The sequence below is a fragment of the Phalacrocorax aristotelis genome, chromosome Z (genome assembly GCF_949628215.1).
Source record: "Phalacrocorax aristotelis chromosome Z, bGulAri2.1, whole genome shotgun sequence".
Lineage (NCBI taxonomy): Eukaryota > Metazoa > Chordata > Aves > Suliformes > Phalacrocoracidae > Phalacrocorax > Phalacrocorax aristotelis.
In genome coordinates this window covers 53,722,162-53,748,534 of record NC_134311.1, presented here as the reverse complement: position 1 = coordinate 53,748,534, position 26,373 = coordinate 53,722,162, and the positions used below count along the sequence as shown (strand labels likewise).

At 39.8% G+C, this 26,373-nt stretch overlaps 2 protein-coding genes across 4 annotated transcripts in view; one reads left to right on the top strand and one right to left on the bottom strand.

Moving 5' to 3' along the window:
* Window positions 1-584: 584 nt before the first annotated feature.
* On the bottom strand, window positions 585-17,990 carry PTCD2 (pentatricopeptide repeat domain 2). 2 transcript variants are annotated; one of them, XM_075079713.1, is made up of 10 exons: window positions 17,860-17,990; window positions 15,701-15,793; window positions 13,182-13,311; window positions 12,224-12,341; window positions 10,612-10,690; window positions 9,345-9,436; window positions 6,034-6,147; window positions 3,303-3,377; window positions 2,268-2,381; window positions 585-901 (listed from the first exon to the last, which is right to left on the bottom strand). In XM_075079713.1, exons 1-10 carry the CDS (start codon window positions 17,963-17,965, stop codon window positions 677-679), a joined length of 1,146 nt encoding a protein of 381 aa, XP_074935814.1. In that variant the 5' UTR covers window positions 17,966-17,990; the 3' UTR covers window positions 585-676. The 2 variants fall into 2 exon arrangements, with proteins under 2 accessions (XP_074935814.1, XP_074935815.1); XM_075079714.1 differs by having other exon boundaries at window positions 3,303-3,341.
* MRPS27 (mitochondrial ribosomal protein S27) overlaps window positions 17,986-26,373 on the top strand; it is a 43,524-nt gene continuing 35,136 nt past the window's right edge. The window contains exons 1-3 of one of the 2 annotated variants that reach the window (XM_075079717.1): window positions 17,986-18,112; window positions 20,119-20,196; window positions 26,006-26,076. In XM_075079717.1, coding sequence (XP_074935818.1) covers window positions 18,049-18,112; window positions 20,119-20,196; window positions 26,006-26,076 — 213 coding nt within the window. In that variant the 5' untranslated portion in view covers window positions 17,986-18,048. Of the gene's footprint in view, window positions 18,113-19,382; window positions 19,640-20,118; window positions 20,197-26,005; window positions 26,077-26,373 lie in introns of those variants that run through there. The other variant, XM_075079716.1, reaches the window with a different exon arrangement.

Genomic DNA, 26,373 nt, shown 5'->3' with positions numbered 1-26,373 from the left:
GCCTGGTGCACAAGAGGCCAAGAGGGGTGGGGGCACAGCCGGGACAGCTGATCCAAACCAGTCAAAGGGATATTCCATACGATATTCCATATTCCATATCATATGATGTCATGCCCAGTGTATTAACTGGGGGAGTTGGCCGGGGGAAGCAGCGATCGCAGCTCAGAGACTGGTGGCATCGGTTGGTGGGTGGTGTTGGTAAGCGGTTGCATCACTTCTTGTTTGGTTGCGTTTCTTGCCCCTCCCCCAATGACATCTCTCTCATTATTTTCCTTTTCATTATATTATTATTGTTATTATTATTATTAGTAGTAGTACTGTTTTAATTATTAAACTGTTCTTATCTCAGCCCATCAATTTTCTTACTTTTGCCCTTCTGATTCTCTCCCCCATCCCAATGGGGTAGTGGAAGGGAACGAGCAGCTGTGTGGTGCTTAAGCTGATGACTGGGGCTAAACCATGACACACTCCATTTCTGAACAACACACAAATAGCCACCATCATGGCTTGTTTTTAGCATCAAAACTGAAAAATAGAAGCTACATGATCTGTACTTAAAGTGCAGTTTCACACAAACAACTTAATTATTCATTGTGGAGGAGGGGAGAAGAGTTTTTATTTGAACCTGGTTTCTAAGAGATGCTAACATGAGTTCAGTTTGTTATCCAATATTGAACTATTCCAACAATAGGTTGGACTGAAGTGGTTTAGCAGCCTGATAGCCCAATTGCTTCTGATTTAAAACCTTTGCAGGGGTCTTCTTTGAACTAGGAATCTGGAAAAGCATGTCTTCCAGTGTGTACATGGTTATCCGTCCTGAAGCTTGTAGTTTTGTGTAAATATCTCCTAATCTGGCAGAAAGGTCAGGGTTTTCTTCCATCTTTTCCCTGACTGTAGCCAGCTAAGGAAGAGAAAATGACAGACTGTTACCGTTCAGCAAGTGAAGATCTCATTCAACCATCATACTGAAGACAAGCAATCACTCAAAGAAAAAACAAAGCATATAGTGTAAGATATATGGCTAACCCAATGGCTCATAGGAAAATTTTGTGCAGCACACAGTATACGCCACCAGACAATGGTGGAAATGCATTGGATACCTACTAGAGAGAGTTTATTAGATTTAAAACTTCCTCAAAGCTGTACAGTCCTATTCTTAGTCCTACTACAGACTAACACAATTATTTTCTATTTAAACCCATGAAATGTAATTGCTTCCTGGAATCTACTTCAGAGATCACCCCTATTCTAATTATTATTATGGATCACACTAAATGTACAGTGTAGTATAAATCAATAAAAGTCAGACTGTAGAACATTGAGAAGTTTTGTATGCCATACACAGAGTATGAGCTCAAGTGTAGATATATCTCCTAAAAACTGTTATTGATCAATAACCTTTGATGGAAGGAGCAGGTCAGGACTCATGTTTAGTCTTCTTAGGGACAGTTACATATTTGCCAAAAAATAAAAAAAATCAAAATACAACACTGACAAATGCAAGATTTATTGCAATGAATTTACAAAATGAAAAGCTGCTTAAAAAAATTTCAACATAGCAGTTAATATACATGGGCTATGTTTTGAAAAGTATGCCCCCTTCTACCTAGTATTTGCTATTTTACATGTAAGTTATTCATTTTGTTTAATAGACAGCAATGAAAGGCTAAGTATTTAATTATTAACACAGTCTTAAAATATCTTGTTCCACAGACACATTCAAAATGAATAGACTAGTAAGTTTCAAAAAAAGCAGCAGCAATGCTACCAAGCTGAGGGAGGCACATATGTGCTCTGAAGGAAACCTTCTTGGTGATCAATACTGTAAAAGCCATTTTTTTATAGTAAAACAGCAAAAGCTGTTATTTCCCATATCACACCTCCCTGTATAGCACCACAGGTCTTTGCAAATATTACCAAACTAACAATACTGCCATGACTGGAACTTTATCCTCATTTTTACATCAAATGAAGACAGCACAGAAGGCAACGGATTAAATTGTCTAACGCCACTAGGGAACGCTTCATCTACAGTCAGACAAAATCTGAGCTTCTAAAAGCACGATCCACAATAAAAAAGGGAAGTGGACAGCTAAGTGCTTTGTCCAACAGTACAGAAAGCCAGCCAGTTGCTTTGGCATCTGAATGTATCAGAACCCAAACAACTTCAGTAGGGTGAACTCAGGCACCTGAAGTTCTGTGGTTGAACCACCATCATCATGGCTCAGCCAAGCACCGTCGACCTCATCTCATTACTGTATACTTACCACCTGCTCAGAAAACTCAATTTTTTTCACAAAGGGAGGAGTATCTACTTCCAACGCTGCTTCTAATGTCTTTATTACTTCTTCTAGCAAACCAGATCTGAGCTGGACAAGAACCTTAAAAATAAAATAAAACCACACCACACAAACAGTACTTATCATCAGAATGCATATTTTAAAAAGAGTATTTGAGGAAGCCATGAAGCAAAGCGGGACAAAATTTCTAGATGCTGTGCTGATAAAAATCCATTAACCATGAAGAACGCAGAGGGAATGATCGATTGCCACAGAGGTTTGGGCTTTTTTCGCAGCTGGGATGTGGAAACAAAGCGTGACCCTGGAGGCAGAGCTCCTCTGATGGAGCTGCACTAGCTGTTCTTAAAAAAAAATATTTTTTTCCATAGCTTAGAGAGGTAACTTACAGGGCACATGCAGTAGACTTTCTCTCAGTTTGTAGAACATGCAATTAATGAAAAAAATTGTTGCACATATGTGGTTAAGGTTGATAGGGCTGAAGGAGGCCTAAAGTGGGCAGAGCACACCTAAGGAAGGCATTTACTTGGACCTGTAGTTTTTTAAATCTCTTGTATCAAGAAAGCAAAAAGTCACAATGTCATAACTAGAAATTATTCATGGGTCTATACTCACAGATGTAGGACTGGTCTACTTTCCATTCCTGTCTATGGTAAGAAACCATTTTAAAAAGTGGGGGGATTGTATTAACAGCTCAGAATGTAACTCACCCAACTCACAGAAATTGTCTGTTGGCCCAAAACCAAGCTGTATTAGTACTGTTGCTACAGTACTAATACAAGCCTGTGTACCTGGACACCTGGGTCCCCTATTCAGGGGGTCAGGGAGTACTCAGATGCCTGAATCCCTTTCGGGGGTGGGACAGGATGGGACCTGAATGCCTGGGTCCCTTTTTTGGGGGTGTGGGTGGGACGTGACACACTTCTGTTTCTTTGCACATGGGATTTTTTTGTCCAGTATAGCACACTTCTCTGCAAGAATCTAATGCAAAGCAAGCATACTTACTTTAAGATTACTGTAGAGTTTGTTCTCCGTTTTCATTATCTGGGAACAATAAAATTTGGCTTGCTTTACATCATTCTAGGAAGGAATTACAATAATAACAAAATATGGTTAAACATAGAACAGAATCATATAATCACTTAGGCTGGAAAAGACCTTTAAGATCATCAAGTCCAACTGTCAAGCCAACACCACCACGTCTCCTAAACCATGTCCTGAAGTGCCACTTTTACACGTTTTTTTGAATGCCTCCAGGGATGGTGACTCCACCACCTCCCTGGGCAGCCTGTTCCAATGCCTGACCACTCTTTCAGTAAAGACATTTTTCCTAATATCCAATCTAAACCTCCCCTGATGCAGCTTGAGGCTATTTCTTCTTGTCCTACCACTAGTGACTTTGGAGAAGAGACCAACACCCACCTCACCACAACCTCCTTTCAGGTAGTTGTAGAGAACGATAAGGTCGCCCCTCAGACTCCTCCAGGCCAAACACCCCCAGTTCCCTTAGGCACTCCTCACAAGACCTGCTCTCCAGACCCTTCACCAGCTTTGTTGCCCTTCTCTGGACATGCTTCAGCACCTCAATGTCTTTCTTGTAGTGAGGGGCCCAAAACTGGACACAGTGTTTGAGGTGTGACCTCATCAGTGCCGAGTACAGGGGCACAATCACTGCCCTGCTCCTGCTGGCCACACTATTCCTGATACAAGCCAGGATGCTGTTGGCCTTCTTGGCCACCTAAGCACACTGCTGGCTCATGTTCAGCTGGCTGTTGACCAGCACCTCCAGGTTCTTTTCCACTGCGCAGCTCTCCAGCCACTCTGCCCCAAGCCTGTGGTGTTGCATGGGGTTGTTGCGACCCAAGTGCAGGACCCGACACTTGGCCTTGTTGAACCTCATACAAATGGATTCAGCCCATCAATCCAGCCTGCTGAGATCCCTCTGCAGAGCCTTCCTACCCACAAGCAGATCAACACTCCCAGCCAACTTGGTGTCATCTGCAAACTTACTGAGGGTACAGTCAATCCCCTCGCCCAGATCATTGATAAAGATATTAAACAGAACCGGGCCCCAATAATGAGCCCTGGGGAACACCACTTGTAACTGGCCACCAACTAGATTTAGCTCCCTTCACCACAACTCTCTGGGCTCGACCATTCAGCCAGTTTTTCACTCAGTGAAGAGTACACCTGTCTAAGCCATGGGCCTCCAGCTTCTCTAAAAGGATGCTGTGGGAGACAGTATCAAATGTCTCCCACATCACATGCAGGAGATGACAAATCACATGTATGACACTTTCACAACAGAAGTTCAAAAAAACCAAGTCTTTCACAACTTTTTAATGAATCAGAAACCACGACCCATGGACTCTAAACAGCACCCAGCCTGTGAAAGGAACACCCTGTGGTGGAGTTCCCATATCTGGCTCTTTGGCACATCAGACAGTACTCCCTGCCTCAGATCAGCAGGGAAAGGTAGCATGTAACATTGCTGAGCACAAGAGCACCTGAAAGATACAAGATCTACACACATGCCCAGTTTGGCATATGTCAGAATACTTAAATGAAGTGCAGCATATATTAATGTGGGTATTCATCCTGCCCAGCACTTTTTAACCTATCGGACATTACTGTATCTATGCCATCAACTGATTTGTAGAGAGAGTAAATGGCACACTGACATTTACTGTACCAACCGCTGTTACCTGGGATCAAGAAACATCTTACAGCAAGAGGTACTGTCAAAGATCATGCAGCTTAAATGTGGTTAAATGTAATGTACAACATTATTCTGTTTGCAAAACAAGATTTTTAACTGATTTTTACATAAAGCAATAGCATCAAGGATATTTCGTGTTGTTTCAGAGACAGAGATTTTGTATTTTTAACCTCAATGCCAATGAGAAGCTCTGTCATGCTACCATGAACATGAATAAATTAATTTCAACGATGCAACTGTTCACAGAGACAGGGCAAAAAAGACTACAGAATCATAAGAACATTTCAACAATCCTACTTCATTCATTCAAATCCGTGAACGACATCAAATTGCTAGCTCTTACAGTGCCTCTGATCTCTGTTTAGAGATGAAACAGAGAAGGTCCAGAATTTTCTCAAGCTGTATATACAAGTTAACGGCAGAGGAAATACTAGACTTTAGAATTTCCTAATATTTATTCTCCTGCTCAGTCTTTCACCCTGTACTGCTACTGCCTCAGAGCCTCTTCATATGTGCTTAGGCACATGAGGTATATAAAAACCTCCCTCTGAAGAACCATCTCCCAGGCAGTAAGACAATACACATCACAGCCTTGGAGTTTGCCTCCCAGGATAAACATTTTATAGAGATGATTGTGCAAATATTTTAGATTATCATTTTAATTCTATTTAAAGGAAGCCATCACGAAATGACAGTATCTGCAGGACTTGGTCTGTGGTTACATCTAACCTGGGGGCCCAACTCTCCTTCATCTTCTAAAAACACTCTATATGGCATTGTTCCTATCACAAAATACCTGTGCATTAGACTCAGGACACATGTTTAGATCGCAGAATTTCCACATTTATTTTGTGTGGGAGTTGTCTATAATCCAACTCTTTCAGGGCCTCAAAGTTATAATGCTTGAAGTTATTACATAGATCAGTTTTGCTTCCTCTACGTTAGCTTCCTTTCACTGACAAACTTAAAATAAAACTATAGAGATACAGGCACAAATCAAAACAAAAGGTACTGTACCTGCTTCAGAGCAGTTGCCACAGCAAAGCAGAATGCTCGCAGTGGTAATGTGTCTCCTTTTAGCTGTGCTTCTTCAAGCAGTTTTGCAGAGATTTTGCAAGACTCCAGGTTGTCCTGCATAGAAATTTCAAACCTAAGTTACACTTGCTATTCTTGTGATCTAAAAGGACTGTAGGCAATTGCAATCACATTCAGAAGGCATTCAGGAGTCAACATACTGTAAGACCACCAAGGCAATCCATACCTGAACCCAACCAAGCAGATTCTGTGCAGCACTTCTTGAGAAACACAACATCAAAATACAATATTCAAAGCTACAGAGTTCAGAAGAGGGTAAAAACAACTCCCGTTATTTTAAAAACTACTACTTGCTCTAACTGCTTTCACTTCTACAAGAGATAAAACAACCCCGGCAGTATGCTAAAACCTAGAGACTCTTTCCACTTTCCAATCATTCCCAAATCAGGAAGAAAGCTGACTTTTTGCCTTTCCTTTATTCTAAAAGCTACATTAGATAGTTAATGAAAATCAATGTTTTCTAAACACTGAACTACTCAGCACCATTACACTAAAGAAATCTGTGTATGTGCAAATTTGAAGATTCTGCAAGTTTTGGCCTCTCTTACACATTAAATCTTGCAAGACATTTCCTAAGTATATATTCTAATATGACAGCTTAGACATTCCAACACAGCAAGCTTCCATTATTCCTGGGACTATTTTCAACAGGAGTCTATAGTAAAAGGAAATGAGTTTACCTGTGTGTTATCTCACAAATCACCAACTCTCAAAAACAACACTTCTCACACTGGAAATTATGAGTACAGTTGGCTGGACCCCAAATAAAATAATACCTGCCAAACTTACAAACCTTTCTGCTGCCAGCTTTTAACAACAAGGTATCACCAATATTGTTAAGAGCTTTCATATTCCTTGCTAGTATTTGGTGTTCATCTCTGTTTCTACTGTTCAAAGTGTCGTTCCTGCAAAATACTGGCCATGATTTAAGGGATAGGGTAATCCTTTGGATGTTTAGGGGATGCTTTTCCATGCCACTGCTGAATGGTCTGCACAGTTTTTGCAAATACTTCTTAAACCACAGGTTTCTCATGTGGTTTAAAACATCATCTTTGAAAATTTAGGAACATTCTGACCACCAGAAGATTGATTGTTATTACATAAATATTTTATTGTTGTCAAAAGGTCTATAGCCCTTTCCTGCACTGAAAGAAGGACCTTGTTAGATGATACCGGTGCCCAACAATGACTTAAAAAATCCCAGAAGTGTTTTAGAGTTAAGCTTTAAAACAGTTCTGTACAAAGATTAAATATTAATTCCTTTGTTTATTCACTAGCAATAATCTGAGCTTTAAGCCTTGCAGATTTTTCTGTACTGGTCTCTGGCATAGTTATTCAAAAGAAACTAAGAATTAACCTAGTAAAAATCCAGCACTGCTCTTAACAATACCAGCACCATTATTTCAAGTATTCAAGTAGTGCATCTTGAAGATATGTCCCTTCAAGATTTTTTTCTGAAGTTTTTTTATGTTGCATCATGAGCAAAACCACTTTTGAGCTTCATAGTTTCTCCTCCTACCACTATCTGCTGAATCAACAGATTAAGCTTTTGAAAGAGCTCCAACTATTCCAACTACTTTAGTGCATAAAGGGTTACTGCAGCTTATTCCCTTACTGACAGTGTTTTATCTTAATGAAAAAAAACCCACGAATTTATTGTGGTGGTTAAAACAACTGGGTGACAGTTTAGAATCATTTCCGCTCTATTTGTGTCAACTTGCTAAACAAGTAATGATGGGCTAGATCCTCTATTGAAAATACAGGTAGGGTCCAAAGTCGTAGAAAACAGAAGTCTCAGGAACCTCTTCCTGTTGCGCATGCCACGGATCCAAGCCTTCTGACAGCAGGCCATGGAAAGAACCATGTAAAGACTTTAAGGAAAAAGCTACAGCAGAGGGAGTAAAGGATACCTTAGAGAAACACAGTGGGTTTCTGTCAAAGCCTTTACCTAAACAGGCAGAGTATACACCAAGGAGCACCCCTGAAGTAGTAAATACTGCCTCAGTGAATGCTGGTAGCAAACACCAGCTTATAAACTTGGGTTGTAGCATAGTGTCAGAGTCTCTGTACATTCATAACTGTCTAAAACAGGCACCTGCTATGTAGAACTGCTAACATCCCTAAACTGACTGTAACCATCAATCCCTAGCTGTTTTTAATAGCAGACAACTTCCACAGCTTTTTCTCAGCTCTGTCTACTGTCCCACTCTCCAAACATCAAAGTCACATGGCTGTTTTCTATTTCCCCTGACCTAAGGGCAGCCCTGATTCGTTAGAACTGAGAATTTCAGAAGCACCACACAAATTACTGCTGAGCTACCATTTTAGGCCGCCTCCTTTTTATCACATATGCGCTCAGTTTCATTGTATGGTTAATTGAGAAACCCGAGGAAGTTTAGTCTAGTGGTATAATTTTCCTAAAATCATGGGGAAATTGAAGAAGAGTTTCCTACTGAGTTTGGGAAGGGCCTGTGTTAATATTTCAAGTTGCAGAACTGATTCAAATCTGGTGAGAAAGATCAAAATAAAAAAGTTTGGGGATCTCACTTACCTACAAAAGGGAAACAGTTCTAAGGAAACACTCGTAGAACCTATGTAGCCTAGTTTCTTAGTGTGTTCATTTTCTTTTTCTCCGAGCTAAAAATACAGTTAAGGTCAAGAGGAAGCCTGTCTCCCACTGAAGGCATTCATTTAGGTTTCTTCTCTCCACTCAGCTGCCCATTTTCGTCAGGCATCTAGGAACTGATTACCTTTGAGGACCCTAATCCTTGTCAAATTTGGGTGCTATTACAGAAATTGATCAAGGTTAATCAGAGGGGGAGGGGAGAAATAGATAACAAACAGAACATATCATATATATGCCTTGTCTCTTAAGGAAGCCAGACGGTAAAACCAATACTGAGGCTTAAGCATATACGGTCTGAAGAGATGCACAGATCCCAGAGAAAGAATACTACCAGCTAATCAAAGGCTGTATCAACTTTGTTCCTTAGTGCTCATGTCCACATAATTTTTTAAAGATTTGCTTTGTTACACTTGTTTGTATGGGAAGTTATATATGTGCACCATATCACGTAGAGTGAAGCAATTTAGGACTTAAATATGTCTAAAATATTTGCACTAGATAAGAAATAATGACTGGGAACTTATGGAAATTTTTAAATCCAAAAAGAAAGAAGACATAAAGGAGGCATTTCAAATGCTTTTTCCCCATGTAAATTGAAAATACTTACCAGTTTGTAGCATATTGCAAATGCAAGTAGGTAGGTTTCTTTGTTGAAAGGTATACCTTGCTTTTTCATTTCCACCAGAACTTCCAAAGCTCCTATCAAAATTACATTAATGTTACTCACTTCACAAATTTAAGGCTGTACATTTAGTAATTGGGAAAAAAAAAAAAAATCAACCTGGATTGAGCTCAGTAAGTCTGTTTCAAAATAAGAATGTAAACCGAAATCTGGTTTTTTTTTTAAAAGTCAATAAATTTCAAAAAATTTAATTTAGGGTCAGTTGGATAAAAAATTTCTTCCCAGCAAGGAGGCTTCCAATCTACATTAGCATCTGGCCTTATTGTTCTATTATTTTGATACAAATCTAAAACTGAATTTGACAAAGTCACTCTCATTCTTCCTAACTGCCCAGAAAGCAGCCCTTTTAAACACACAATCAAAGCTTCCACCCTTTTAGGCAAACTATGTAACAGCTCCTCAATAATGCACACGCTCAACTACACCACAACACTGCCTTCAGACTCCGGTCCAGTTATTTTTACAGTGGCTCAGTCTCAACTTTTAGGACAACTGCTGGGCTTAGATTTGCCAAATGTCAAGAGACCAAGCACTGCGTGTTCAACCGATTTCAGATAAAGGGATTTGCTTGAAAAGCTTCCTCCATACTCAGTTTAAGATTTCCTCAAGGAAAGTCTTGTCAGTCAGGTCAGATGATTCCACCTTATCCTCACAAAGGGCCAAACTGATTTGAAACATTTGACTTAAATATTGCAGTAGTAGTAGCAACTCTGTGTGGGCACACTAGCAAGACAAACCAAGAGAAGAGTATGGTCTGGTCTTGTTATAAAGAGTACTCTTCCCTGCTCTGACACAAATGCGAACTGCCAAAAAAATTGTTGAAGAACTTGTTCCAAAAACCACATAAACCAAACTCTGAATAGAGAAAACAAATAGATGGGAAATTACAAACCAAAGAGAAGTTAAACCCTCAGAGAAGAGGGTTTAGGAAACAAGCCCCCCTGGATAAGCCCAATTCTGTGCAACTAAGAATGGTAAGAATATCATTGGAAGTATGAAACAAATACAGCCTTCTATTTTTATTAAATGCTACTGAGCAGCTTATTCAGATCTACATTGATTTACATCATGCCTGACCTTCTAAAACCAAAAACCAATCAGCAATATGCATTAAAAAATATATATATACACACACTTACAGTGAGAAGAATCCTCCTCAAAATGCATTTGCGCTAGCAAACACAGTACTTACTTTCAAAATGGCCCTTTTTAAACAACATAGTCATCAAAATATGGAATGATGTACTCTCTGAGAAAAAACCACGCAAATTCTGAAGAAGAAACATACAAACAGAGCAAGTGTAAAGAAAATTAGGACAGTGAACATTCTTACAGTGCACACAGCATTTAGCAGGTCTTCCTACTGGAATAAACCCCATCTTCACAAGTTAAACATTTAACACTCTGGATTTCCTGACTGTCCCTCTGTCAAGTAACCTCTAAAATACCAGTGACTCAGGTCAGAAGCTCACTGAAATTAAACAGAAATTTCCCAGAGATTCCCACTATAATTTTTTTTAATGACAGATTGTAACCTCTAAGCTAATGCAAGCAGAAGTCACTGACTAATGGCAACTCCAAAATCTCAGCCGAAATACAGCTTGCAGCTGATTAACAATATCTTTGGGGTCAAGTGCCACCACCAGGAAACAGGAAGAAGTTTTTGCTAATCACAATATCAAATGAAGAACTGATCAGCACAAGGGCTTGAGTGATGATAAGCAGAGTAGCAGAAGAAAAACCAAGTATATTTTACATCCCACTTCAACCATACTGTGTGTTGGGAATAGCCAAATAAAATGCCAGGTCTACATTTCTGCAGCAGAGTCTGAAGAAGTGGTAGTGTACCTTACTATTCATCAGTTACTACGTCCTGCAAGTATTGCAGGACCTGTCTTAACGACAAAGATCTCAATTAAAAAAACGCAACCCAAACCAAACCAAAATCCACACATACTCTTACACACACCCAATTTAAGAAGAGTAGTCCAAGCGAGACTTCTCCCATTTCTGTCTAGGCAAATCTCATGCCTTAATGAATTAACATGATAGACATGACTTTCCAGTGGCTGCCAGAGATTTTGAAACCACAGTATTGCACAGAATCTTTTAAATTTATTATAGAATTGTAGAATCATAGAATGATTTGGGTTGGAAGGGATCTTAATGATAATTTAGTTCTATATACACTGGGCATGATTAATATCTTGTCATAATGGCGCACATAGCATTTCACAGATGTTCAAAACCAAGTCCTTAAGTTTCTTCAGCATTAAAATGGCCAAGTTCCTGAGCTGATGAAATCATAGCACCTCTATGGTAGTAAATTAGATATTAGATATGAAGAATTCAGAGGGAGTCTGAAGTACAGAATAACATGAGAAACCTGTTGATGCAAATAACCCAAGGGATTTCAGACAACTACAACATTAAAAACTCAGAAGTGTTCATTACCAAGAATGATCCAATGCAACACAGGATGAAGGAAAACATGTATCAGCTGTGTTCATCTGAGAAATTATTTTTTAACCAATACTTTTTATTCAAATGATAAAATTATCTAGAAGTACAATAATAAAGTTATCAAACTAGCATTTAATTTCCTTTTAATTACTGGTTTTCTATTTTTAAAATCAAAAACACGTACTCTGCATCCTTACATTAATGACACAGACATCCTTACTACTGCAACACATATACTTCAAGTCTGTGAGCTCCCACAAGGCTCATGTGTAGCATACTAATTACTCATACTGGAATAATAATAATAACAACAAGATTTTCAAAATATATAGGGGAATTACCTGATCTTTGATAAGTTCTACTGCAGGTCTTTCAAGGTCCAGCTCATAACATAGCCTCATAAAGAGGGGCCCAAATTTAAAATCACGTAAGGCTGTGATTCCATTCTGTTCATGGTACCTATTGGAAACATTAAAAAACTTTAATCGCATAGGGCATGGAATTTGTCAAGGGAAAACAGCCTTAAATAGACAGCAAGATCTGTATATTCAATGTCAGAGGCACATTCCTCTATCTGCACCAGCTAATGACATTTAGATAACAAGATATTAATTATGGAAAAAATAATATTTTTATCAAAGTAATAAATTAATTAGTAATATGAAATCTCTTCCAGTTCCAGTAAAGTAACCAGCACTGGATTAATAATAAAATGGGTCTCTGCCATGAAAGTTCCCAGCTACTTTACCTTCTATTCACAGAGCAATAGCACAGGAAGTTGCAGCAGTCTATTTCAGCAGCAGTCCCTGCTAAAATACCTCAACTTTTTCTCTCCTACACTAAAAAATAAATGAAGAGATAAAAGTAAAGCATTTCACTTTTTTCTTTATAGCCCCTCACGCTAATTGCTGGGAAGGCTATCATTCACAAAACCTCCTGACCTGCCACTGCTGGGTCCAGACCAGTTTATGATCAGCTGTGCCTTGGCTAGAAAACACCACGTAACACACCACTACCTCTCAGCTAAGAGATGACATTTCTGTGTGGCTCACCTTTCATTCTGCATACAGGAGGACACCACTTTGCTCCTGTCAGCTTGACTCTCCTTTGAGCTGAGAGTCTCTGAAGGGTTGGAAGATCCAAAGTAAATGAAAATACAGCCTTAGTTTAAGGGACTAACCATGCATATAGCCACTGAATTAGGGCAAGCCCTCAACTGCAGACATAACCTGAGATGATGTAATATAAAAGCAAAAAAATAAAGACAGAAAATAATATTACCTGGTTTGTTAAAAATACCTGTAAATAACTTCTCTGGCTAGTTCCACATCAGATGAAGTCTGACACAAATGCAGTAAATTTTTTAATTCATTTTTGAGAATAATTCCATTTTTCTTTAATTTTTCCTTAATATTTTTAAAATACGGATCTGAAAATAAAACACATTACAGCAGCAGTCTATAGACAATTCCATTACCTGTGTTGCATACTTGGTACCTGAAAGATGGAGATTCAATGAAGCAGAAAGCTTGGAGTTTTTCACCATGAAAAACTGCATAAAGCTTCTCACAGACAGGTATGCCTAGGTGTCCCCATGAACTCATGTCAGACTTGGAAGACCAAGAAGATGCTTACTGTGAATGTAATTTCATTGTGTATGTTATGGAATATATAGGGCAATAAAAAAGTTTTAAAAAGGAAGTTTTTAGAGTGACATTTCCTGCTTCATGTTCTTTTTTTAAAAAGCAAGCAAACAAACAAAAGCAATCCTTTGCAGCATTCAAATAAGTGTAAGAATTTCTACTCAGCACTGTCAGAAGACTTAAATTCCTTCACAGTTGATGCAAACAAAAGTGTCTCATATATAATCTATGTATTTCTATACATAGTCATAGAGTTGCTTCCCTTCCACCCCAGAAAAGAGGCTTCTCTATCCAGCACATTTTGCTATGATAAAGAAAGCACAAAGACAAGTCCTTCAGTTGGTAATCTCAAGGCTTTGGTTCAGACACATACAAGGTTACATCACATGTACCACCCGGCAGCCTCATTTCTCTAATGGTGCTGCCCCCTGTCTTGGGCAGGGAAGTGAACTTTTTTTGTAGCAGTGGCTGGGTCACTGCTGTTTCCAAGCTAGTAGCCGACACAAGAGGTGCAACATGAGCACCCCGGAGAACGACATATTCAGCTACTGGATGCATATCTGTTGCTACATGCAAATACAAGTCCTTACTCAAGACTGAGATGCAGAGCTGGATCCTGTGAAGTCAGAAGAACGTATATATATATATATATGCATATATAATGGTTGTGATGTGTTCAAAGGTCCACAGAAATTTAAGAAATGCCTGGGATCCAAACTGTTTTTGTAACGAACACATAATAGTTATTACAGTAGGTAATTGTTTAACTGCCGTACTTAACACTATAAATATTATAGTTAATATCTGCATTATAACTATAATAATAGCTACTATATATTCTGTGTAACAAAATAGTTACTACTGCTTTTTCCATTCCTAAACCAAGTTTATTACTGGACCTAATTACTTCTTTTCATCTTTCAAGTATTAGTCTGAACAGTGAGTACAGAAGCCATGTACACATACACACAAATAGGTGCTTAGCACGTTGTTTTTATCAGTTCTCAGAGGCTACTATTTGTACAAAACAAAAAGGTTAGCTGTAACCTGTAAAACCAAATATTTTGCTTCTGCAAACCTGTTTTAGCAAGAGTGATTGACCCATAGCAATAAATTAAATGTATCTCAAGTACAGGATAAATAATCCCCAATATGAGCACATCATCCTTACAACAAAATAAAACAACTTTACAACTTGCCACTGCCCAATTTAAATTCTACTTTTACTTAATATAGAAAAACTGTTATGTTGACTTTACCACCCTCTCCGTCCCAGAAGACTGGCTTATATAAAACTAAATTTGATCATTTGTCTCTTCCTTGCCGCACAAATAAAAAAGAAAATTAACTGTATCCTTTGGAACAACTGCCAATTTGTATCATTAGAACACCTGCACACGTTTAAACAGGTGCAGGAAATGGAGTCCTACCTAACTTTTCTTAAATATTAAGATTTATGTTTATATATAATATATATATTATGTATATATATATGTTTATATATAAATGTATATATATTTATATATATATATCTATGTACCTTAAAGAAAGGAATACTTTAAACAGTGTAAACAAATCCCCATCAGAATAAATCCACCTATCTTGATCCTTCATTTGTTTGGAAAGCTTGAATTTTTTTTTTTCGTGTTCTGAGTTGCATACATCATCTGGAACTGGCTGTACAACTGAGAATTTACATTAGATAAAAGGAAAAAAAATCTAAAAGAATAAGCTAACTAAATTTACAAAGCAGATTAAAAGAGAATTATTGGCATAGGCCTTCTCTGGATAGTTAAGTAGCTATTAGGCTTTGTATTAACTTTCTCTGCTGACGATATATTTGTAGCGGGATTTGTAGATTGAAACAGTATTTTCTCTTAGGCTATCTGATGAAGTTGGAAAAGCAAGGACACAAACATTTCAGGTCTTAGGTAAATGTCTTGCCTATTTGAAAGCATCTCCACATTTTCCAACACAGCATAACTAATATTTTTTCATTCTACAAAGCCTCAGATCTTCCAATAACTTTAGCTACAAAAAAATTTGCAAGAGGAAAACATAATTTGTTGCTTTAAATGGGGTCAGTTGGTGTCACAGTATAATGACTTTACCTGTCTTGTATCCTAGGACTCATGCTAAAATTGAGAATGGTGATTATGAAATAAATACTAATACCTTTATTGCCATGAACTTCATTTCTAATTGCCACTTTCATCTGCTGAAATTCTTGTAACTTGATATCATCTTCTGTTAGCAGATACCGCTTCCCTACCATAAGGAAAAAAAGAGGAAGGTTGAGTTTTACATCACGCTGTCTGTTTTCATACTAGTGAACTTTTCATTTATTAATAACTGCTGTTAATTATTGTGTGATGCCAGACCACTGGTACTACAACCCTAAAAAAAAGACTGCAAAAGTTGCAGCTGCTCACGTCACTGACAAAAGAAACCGAGCACTGTGCCACAGCTTTCCAGAGTTAATGTCTACAAGGATGAATAAGTATGCATCTATTGGATGTGCAAAAGAAAAACTAGGGACACCATTCCTCTCCACCTAGCCAAGGTACAAGAATAACATTTTTCTCCCCTTTCATGCTTTCATAATGGTTTGTCTTGTGATCTCTTTGTTCACCACAATTTGCTGGTGGCACAGCTTCATTTCCTCACATGTGCTGTCCTTGCTATTGTAGAATGTACGTTCTGGAAGCTCCATATGCAGTAGGAAAACAAAAGAAAAAAACAGAAAGCTTATTATTTGGATTGTTGTAACACTCAGACCTAGTGATGTTCTGGTGCGGTACAGACATCAGAGATGAGCCAGTCATTGAGTCTAGGATCAAAAAAATTAACTTTGGGTGTTGACCTCAATTGTACTGTGTTGTAAGCATCTTTAACAAAAGTGTCATGCAAAAGCTATTTGCGAAATTTTGCTGTCATAAAACCAGCTCTCTAGTAGATTTTTTTTTTATAACTAATGATTTTGTAACAGAGAGTCACTGTAATAGTTTATGCTGTCACAATGTAAACTCTTAAGTTTTTGACTTTTTGAAGAATGATGCTAATCATGAAGGGACAAGAGCAAGTATTGACCTGAGTTAGGTTATTTATTCTCCTTCTGAACTTCCCCAGCAAAATGTAACAGTCCATGCAAATAAAAACACTTCTTTTCTACACAAGTGAAGCACACTAATGACACATTTCATAAAATCTGAAGAAAAATCTATTAAATAGCACCTTTAGCCATTAAATTTAATGGAAACTCTTCCAATGAGTAAACAAATACACTTTACCTAGCATGAAATTGGCCTGGATTACCCTGCCATTTATTTCCCACACACCACCTTCAGTGGTCGAACACTGAAAGACCATCCCTGTCCTGGACCTCCCCAGACATGATGTGGGAATCGTGCCAGCGCAGGTAGCTTGGGGCAGCAGAATTTTACCCTTCTTGAATTCAACTTGCTGAATTCTACCCCTTATTTAAATTCATACCTTACAGCATTATAGAAACAAACCCATGCAAACCAAGTAAGAGGGCCTCCAAGGAAAAAGGGGGGAGATTGATCTGACGGCTGGCCCAAGCAGGTGGTGCAGGCCATCCCGGAGAATTTAACCAACCAACGTGCTTTACCTCAGACGTGCCACAACCCTCTAAAAGGAAGGCCAGTGAAGAGTGGTGGGCAGGCCACCACACAGGTGGGGACCTTCCTGCCTCCAAGGGGTCCAGCAGAGCTGCAAACTGAGCGAAACTCCCCTGGCCGCTGGAGAGCAGGCCGGGAGACCGAGCAAGGCCAAGGCTGGGGTGCCCTCTGCCGCACGCCTCTTCTCCACATGCCCCCATTTTGTTCTCCGGGTGAGGGGGTGCCTTCGAAAGGCCTCTGAAGCCCAAGTGCGGTGGTGGTGACAACCAGTAGGCACAGCCCAGGGTTTGAATAACATTGTTGTCCTCACAGAACAAATGTGCATTTATGAAGCTGCATAGGTTGGTTTTTTTGTTTGCTTTTTAGTGGCTCGTATCCAGCCACCGGCAAGCACGGGATTAGTTGAGTAACGCTGCTGTCAACCCTTCCCGCAGGGTAACCCTGCTGCAGCACCTCGGCCTGCCCACAGCAGCACGACCGAGCCCCCTCGGGGCCGCTGCGCGCTCCCCCCACCATACCCCGCGCCATCCCCGCAGGAACCACAACTCCCATCAGGCACAAGGCTGGCGGCGGCCGCCTGGGCTGCAGGGAGGTGTCGTGCCACGGCCGGCCCCCCCCCAGCCAGCGGGCAGCCCAGGGCCCCGGCCGGGCACCAACGCCGCCCGCCCCCGCCGCGCAGCCCCTCCGCAGTACCTCCAGGCGCGGAGCCCCAGCAGCCCGAGGTGGGCGGGCGGACCGCCGAGCACCGCAACGCCGGCCGCACTACCCGCTGCGAGCCGCCGGCGAGCACCGCCGCCATCTTGTGCCCGAGCCCGCCGGCGGCTGGAGGCGGGGCACTCGCAGGCCTGTCTCGCGCAGCAACACGCCTCCTCCCTGGACGCCATGGCCGCCCCCATGCTCAGCCGAGGCGTGCTCCGGAGCGGGAGGGCCCTCGGCGCCGCGGCAGGTTGGTGCTCCCTTGGCGGCCGGCGGCGGGGCTCGCTGCGTCGGCGGGGCGGTCGCGCTGCGGGACGGCGGGGACCGGGCCAGGCCGGGACGCGGGGGACAGGCCCTGGGGGACCGGCCCTCGAGTCGCCGTGGTGGCCGCCGTGGGGAGCGTGAGCAGGGACGGGGTGCTGCTTGGGGACTCTCCTTTCGCTTTTATACATCGGTACCTAAAACTGGAGGCAGTTCTGAGAACGGCGTATCGCTAGCATGCGGTGCGGGAGAGTGGTCTTAATTTGTTTTTTAGATATTCCGCACTGCCGATTTCATAGCTTGGTGTCTAAGGACCTGCCTTTTTGGGTCGCGGGAAGCCACGGCGGGTTGTATGGGGGCCGCCAGACCCGCGGCAGTTAGTGTTCGTTAGAAGCTCATAACTCAGGTGACAGAAGCACAGCCAAGACTGATGTTTTTGAAAAACCACTTTTCTAAAAATCCTGACCTTTGGGAAGAACTGAACTCAGTAATGTTTACTTAAAGTGTGGTGACGATGGGTAACTTCATTGTGCCCTTTCAGCTACCCTGAGCAGAAATTTCCCTGTGCTGCTTCCTGGGAGCTAAATGCCCAGGTCAAGGAAACGCCACCCTTTCCTCTGGCACCGGAGCAGCTCAGCAGTGGACTGGCCGAAAGGCCTCCAACCTGGCCTCCAGCTTAGCTGAGCAACGCGCTGTCATAGACACTTGCTTGTGCAACTTGTGAAAATAGTTCTTTAAACCCTTATGCTTGCTAGTAGCATGCTTAGCTGTGAATGAGCATACAGAAGTTTATCCAAAAAAAAAACCAAACCACCACCCAAACCAAAATCCCCGATCTTTTGTGTGCCACTTTTATAAGTATAATGAAAAATAGCTTTAAAAGAAACCCCACTGACCAAACCAAAATACCTCTTTTTCATATTTCCTGTTTGTTAAAGCATTGTATATATTATCATATTCTGACTGTGGAATTCCATGTGCCAGGTCTTTTTGACAAATTTTGCAAAGATGTTCACAGCTGGATGTGTGTGTATAATTGCATGTCAGAAGTATCATAAGGAGAAAAATTGTTTCACACAGAAAAATAACAAACTTTTAACAGTCGCAGATAGATTTTCAGATAAAGGTTTTAAGGCAGTTGCTAAGAATTCCGTGTAGCATAGTAATGCCTATTTTTTAAATACTTCATGTTTCTTAACGTTAATTTCTGCAATATTCTGCATGTATTTCTCTGTCTTCCTTCAATAAATTTTATCCAGATGTACCTCATGCATTTCAAGGCCTCATCGTCTGTGAGTGATGCGTGAACATGGTTTGTTCTTCCAGCTGAAACATTTTCCATTTTGTTTCAAAAGATAGAACAGCATCTTTAGGAAGTTTTGAAGGTGGTACAAAAAGTATTTGGAAAAAACTTCCAAAAACATTTGACTGAACTCTGCAGTTCACAGGAGATGCAAAAAAAGGAGGTTGATCAAAAATGGAGTATTTCCAGATGAGCATCTACTTTTCATTTCCGGTGAGACAAATCTTTACAGGTGGAAAAAATAACCATCCAACAATAACAGAAAAGCCTTTTTGTGCATATTCATCTTTTTTGCTTATGCTTTTTTGCCTACATTTAGCTATCTCCTAGCATTTGATGAAAAAGGTCTGTGTGCACAAAGAACCTATCCATTATTGTTGTTTGGGTTTTTTTTCTACTTTTACAAATTTATAATTTTCTTAAATACAGATTTCAGGTTTGGGAAGATTAGCTATATGCTGGAAAAAAACCCTTCTATGGGAAAGCTTTTCTGTTTTAAAAATGACAGGGTAATGGCTCATCCACACACAAGGAATCTGAACTGTTATGGTAGGTGCTGCTGACAGCTGTGCCATAAAGAGTTTAATGCATCCAACTCAGTAAATGTGACAGAAAAAGGTGATATTTAATGAAGTGTTAGTTTGTTTAGAGATGTCTAAGCAACCTGGCTTATGTAGTGATTTCTTTCTTAGGTAGAAGATCTCTTCTTTCTGCAGCCTATCTGGACAGCTCAAAATGGGAGAAGAGACAAAAAGAGGAGCATAGCCTGGGTGAGAAAAGTTTGGGGGTTTTTTGTCTACTTTGACTAATTAACTGCAACCTGAACTCATTTTAGACCAGCTCATAATCTATAAATACTTCAAAATAAAAAAATATGTGAAGCAAAATGCTTCCGAGGTTCTAAGTAAAAATTGTTCAACATGTTAAAAATCTGTCATGTAATGCAGAAACAACTTAGAATTTACTCATCTAATTAATGTTTGGTTTCTACAAGCTGATTTTTCTCTTTCACAAAATCCAAAGCTTTTATGAATGTCATAGTTTTGTGTCTGACAGTTAAGACTGTCTCCAAGTGTCCCCTTCACTGACATTGTTTTAAATGTAATGCAATGCAAAAAAAAGACCTATAAGTGTTAAAGAGCATTCCTATTTAAAAACATTTTTCTTTAATAGAACATTTTCCTCTGAGTTTTGCCTGAGTGAAAGTTACACTTTGTGAAATTTTAGATTTTTCAGTTGGGGGAAAAATGAAACTAAGTGTTTTATTTCTGAGAAGTTGTATTATTATAGTGTATCTGCATATGGTACTAAAATCTCTTGTGCAAATTTTGTAGCTAAATTCTTTGGCTAGATTACATTTGAAATGATATTACTCCATCTTTTTTCGGCCTATGTTGAATAGAAGAAATCGTGCAAAACATTTTTCCATGCTAAAGATACATATGCAGTATTTTGTACCACAAGTGTTTTGAAGACCCCTTAATGCATGATCTTTTTCTTCCGTTTTTCATTCCTGGGCCCTTGAACTGTGTTAATTATAGTGCGGATTATGAGGCTGAAAGAAGAATTTGCAGGTGAAAATCAAGGGCTTTTGTCAGGCAGGAAGACATAGAAAAGTGATCTGATTAATGTTTTTTATCTGCTGAATTTGTTTCTGTTATTTGCTTATGAGCAGCTAGGTTGGTATTGTCAACATGTTTTACTGTGTGTAGGCCAGAAACAGCCAGTGGGTGCTCATGACTGTGGCTTGGATCCTGCAGACACTCTTAATACCTTGTAACCCTTTGCTGTCAATAGGACTGACTGGTCATGCAGTGTTTTTTCAGCTGGAGCCACAGACTGCGATGCATTTGAACCAGTCACCTCGAGATGAAAAAGGGTTCTTATTTGACAAATGTCGTAGTCAATAGAAATCCACTGTAGAAGAAAACATTCTACAGTCCATGTTTGGCTTTTGCCAGGCCTGGCAAGACACTTTGTGACTGTTTGGCAAGCACAGTTCTTTCTGCTGCTCTGCTGATGTTTTTTGTCCAAAGCAGATGTCTCTTCTATGCTTTTCAAAGAACTGCTTTGCATTTTCATTTTGTGTTTGCAGAAAAGAGAAAACAAGTTAACACAGTGTCAGCTGTATTAGCATTTTCAAAGAGGAGACAGCCCTGCAGATGTCTGCTGTGTAGCTGTCAGTTGTATGGTTGCACATACAATCTTGTGTGGTAACTGGTGATTGGAGCTAGGGTGAATCCCTGTGTTGAGGAGATGCTCTTTTGTTTGTGTATTGCAAACACTGTTTCAAAACTGTTATTCTGCAAAACTATGTTGTGAGAATACATTTAAAGGAAAAAGAAGTATTTTTCATTTAAAGGCAGTTCCATTTCTCTGCTGCAGTGATGTGGTGCCATCCCAAACTCAAACTCATTTACTGTGTCCATATAAGATATGCTTTATTCTCTTCAGCTTAGCATCCAAGCATGAATGAGTTTAGCAAACTTCTGTACTGAAAAAAACCATGGGAAGGAGAAAGACTCTATTTTGTGTATAGAAGCGCATTTGTTCAAAAAAGTAAGAATTGAAAATGCATTAATTTGGAATTTACAAGCTGCTTGCTGATAGGAAGATACCTGTCTAGAAGTAATTTGGACTCCACTTATTAAAAATGAGGTATCGAGGAAATGGGAGGCATGGTTGAACTTAGCTTCTCCAAGTTTCAGCTGGTTCATCACTAACAAGGGTGAAATGAAGTGACACTAAGCATCGTGCTGAGAAGAATAACAATTGCCAGAATCCCAGGGTATGGTAGAATCCAAGTGAGATAGGAAATGTCTTTTTTTTGGTTTTTTTTTTTTTTTTTTTAGGAAAACTCATGGTACACAAAGTTGCTCATCCACAGCACCAGGTGGCAGTGCTGCCTTTACAGACTTGAATAATTGCTATTCAAAGCTGCCTTTGGTACAAAGCTGTAGTGCCTTCCAGAAGCTGCTAGGAAGTACTGAGAAATGTGAAACGTATAAATTTGTAAGGCAAAGTCCTTGCCTCAGCCTTCCTTTATATTTTAATTGGATCTTTAAAATAAATCAAATCCATCTTTATATAGAAAACAAAATATTTGCGTGGGAGTTAAGGTATTAGCTTAGCCCATCATTCCCGGGACAGGTAGACTTTGCATCACAGTTATATCCAGTTTCCCATTGCTGCCCCATCACTGGATTTCAACCCTGTCCTGGATGGACCACATCTAAGAATAAGAGAGTAGTGACCTTATCTGGTGGCCAAATGTGCCACTTGTGATAGAATCATAGAATAACTCCAGTTGGAAGGGGCTCATAAGGATCACCGAGTCCAACTAAATGTTATCCTGTGGCTACGTTGGCTACCTGCTGCGGATGGGTACGCACTGCAAATCAAACTGAAACTGTGTTGATTTGCTGGGTCATCAAACTGGTGTTAGATGTCATAACCACTGACTTGGTAGGTGAGGGTCAATATTTTCCCAGTCATTGCCCTGGGTCGCCCTGTTGCAGGCAGCAAGACGTTGAGTTTCCATGAAGAAATGGAAATTAAAATGAACAGGAAAGCTCAGATACCATTATTCTAGAGACAACTGTGAAGTCATGCCCAGAAGTTAAATGACCTCAGCTCAGACTTACGGCTTGTTTTATTAGTTTGTTTAAATCCGTGAGATTCTGCAACATGTGCAAATAAGGTTTTTTAGAAATTAAAGTTTTGTAGAAGTTCATCATGTAGAAATGTGTTTTTAGGCAATGTGTATGAGAGGTTATATATACTGGTGTCCTCTTTGGTAATGACTATCAGATAAAAGCATTTGCAACATATATCTGTTAGAAAGTACACAGAATTTTGCTTTGGCCATTAAAACATTTGGTTTATACACCAACATTAGCACTGAAGTTTTACTACCAGCAGTGCTAGGAGATTTGGGCATTCACGTTCTTGCATTCTGGTACTTCTGTCAGGATGTTTTTAACTAAGAAGAAGCTTTAATCTTGATTATTGAATAATAACTTGTGGAGCAATCTTGGTTTACAAAAGGTAGCCAAATTATATCAAATCATTAATATGAGGAAAAAAGTCTGGTTTTAGGTGCTCTTCAGAGAAAACAAACCAGGAAAGAATTGCTCACTGCAAATTATTCATATCTAGAAACTAGAGCAGAAATGGCAATTTGTCTGGAAACAAAGCTAAATTTCCCATTACCTTGATTTGTCTTCTGTTCTTTAAAGTTTGGTCAGCTTTCATTTTATTGTGACACTTGTACTGGAGCTGATAGGTAAGTGTTCCATGATGCTTTCCGTGCCAAAGTTCTGATGGAGAGTTCCAGCTTTGTAGACAGCATAAAAGGTCAGCATTAAAATTCTGTGTGTATGAACTCTCCCAGAGGACACCTGTGTATAAATGGCTAACAGTCTTGGGACCTTGCACTCATAGCATTGTAGTAATTTGGTTTATATTCTACTCAAGTACTTGGTGTTTCCTGAAATGGGCTCTTCATTTTCATGAGCACCTAGATAAAAGAAGTGCCAAGCTCAGGGGTTGGGCATGGCCCAAAATGGTCTTAGGTATCACCAGCCAGTTTTCAGAGGGTGGTGCATAATAAAATAGTTCCGGAATAGGTAAATGAACTCCCAACCTGTGCAGTTGTCTTTCTAAAGTTCACACTCCTATGTCATCAAACATAACAGATTTCAGAGTGAATACTTTTTTCCAGCTATCTTGGTATGCAGATGAAGAATGTTGGATGACAGTTGGCTTAGTATGTTCAGGCAAGGATCTAGCCAGTTCTTAGCTCCTGACAAGCTGGCTTGGCTGCAGCATCTGTTCTCTCTAACTTCTAGCACAGCTGGGAATGCTCCGTCATGACCTTTGTGAGTGCTGGAGAGATGTGTAACACAGAGTCAAATACAGACACTTCTTGTACGGATATTCCCTCAGAAATTTATTTACCATTAAAAAAGCTGATCTGCTGTTTTAGTGGTTATCTGGTATAGCATGGCCTTGGTAGCCCACATCAGCTCAGCATCCTGTGTTGTATTTCGTAGGAGCTGGTACTTGCCTCAGTAACTTTGCCCCAGATTTCTTTTTGCTTTCATGGTTGTGAAAGGCTTTCCTTCCCTCAGCCAGGGATAAATGCTTTTTTTGTGTGTTTTGAAGAACACATTAAAGTGCCTTAGGAAGGAAGGTGTTATGTAAACACAAAATGCTGCTGTGTGGCAGACAGCAGCATTGTCCAGACTAAAAGTTAACCATTTTATTCCAAGTCAAGGCTCTATCATTTTACCGCAGCAAAAATGTGTTGTAATTTGAGAAAGCACCTGTAAGGTCAGAGTAGCATTGAATGCCATTGGTACTGTTAGAACTGTATACTCCTCAGTATTCACTGGCAGTACAGTTGGGTTTTTAAAATTATGAATAGTGATATCATGTTTTTGTGGACACAATGTTCATGGACTGCATCCCTTGGAGACACAGCATGTTACTGGTGCAAAGCTTCTTCCTGCCCCTGACGAGTTTGCCAGAGTAGAAGGCTTAGTAAAATCTGATGTGGTGCAAATCGTGCACACCTCACATTTCGTTGACAGGTGTGGAGGTTGGAAGACCTTTTCGGAAAATGAGTTGTAAAACGAGCCAATCCATCAGCTCTTGAAGGATGGCCAGCGGGACTAATTGAGAGGTGTCAAAGGAGAGCCTGGTTTAGTAACAGTTGCAGTCCTGGGATGCAAAGGGTGAAGCAAGGTGCTAATGATGCAGAGAGAATATATTGGATTCCTGGTCCTGGAAGGTGCAGGGGAATAGAAAGAAAAAGTATGATTGAAGTCTCTAAATTTTATAGATTGGTTATTATCAGTTCATGTCTCAGCTAAGAATCAAACAACTGGCACTAAGCATGGAATAAACAGCTTATTCTTCCTGAGTCATTATTTTCCAAGATCAGTACAAAACTAAAACTTAAAATTAAATGAATGTAACTTTCAATTAAATTCATTGAATGCAGTGGTTGGCTACCTGTTCAACAGTCAGAAGCTTAAAGTTCCTGTTTGGTCAAATTAATATTGTTATATGACTGCTGGCACAGTTCCCGGTTTGATTAACAGGATTTCTTTGGATTGCTGTTTGTGAGTGTAGCATTTATCAGTATAGTACTGCTTGTTTCTGTGTCTCATTGTTTTACCATAAAGTAAAGGACAAATCCATGCCAAAAGCACTGTCCAGCAGATGCTTAGCTTGAACACCAGCGTGAATTTCAAGGACATCTGCTCAGTTTTCTTAGATGAGTTATATTAGTTACACTAATTTCATCCAACACATTATAGGGTAGTTTGTGTTTTCCCTCTTCATCGAGTAAGTTAAAACCATCATGTTGAGAACCTTTCCATGTATTATTTTCTGTTCAAGTATTTAATAATAATTCAAAGTAGTGTTTTCGTACAACTTCAAAAGTAGATGTTAACAAGGAACGAGAATTTTATTTAATGACCAGAGGTTCTATTCCAGGTTGTATGATGGCTCTGCAGATTTTCCTGCAATGCCAGTATATTAAACATACTCTTTTTCTGTTTTCTCCAGCTGACTTAGCCCACTTAATGGACAGAACATATGAAAGAAAGCTGCCTGTCAGCTCTTTGACGATAGCTCGGGTAAGGAAATAAATCCCAGTCATAAAGTGATGGAAGTGATCGTGGAACGCTTATGAAGTCAAGTGAGCTGAGAGGGGATAAATGACATCATCTCTTCTGGGAGGTCGTAAATGTCTTGTTATACTGTTAAATTGCTGTGTAAAGCTGTTCTGTTGTCACTTTTTACTCGTTAGTACTTGGACAGTAGGGTCTTCAAAACAGAAATAGTTTTGTCTCTCAGTAAAATTGGGCCTCACTGTTACTGGGCTATGTATTTATCTAATGTATGTCCACTGCCTTCCTGTGGTTTCTGTCTTA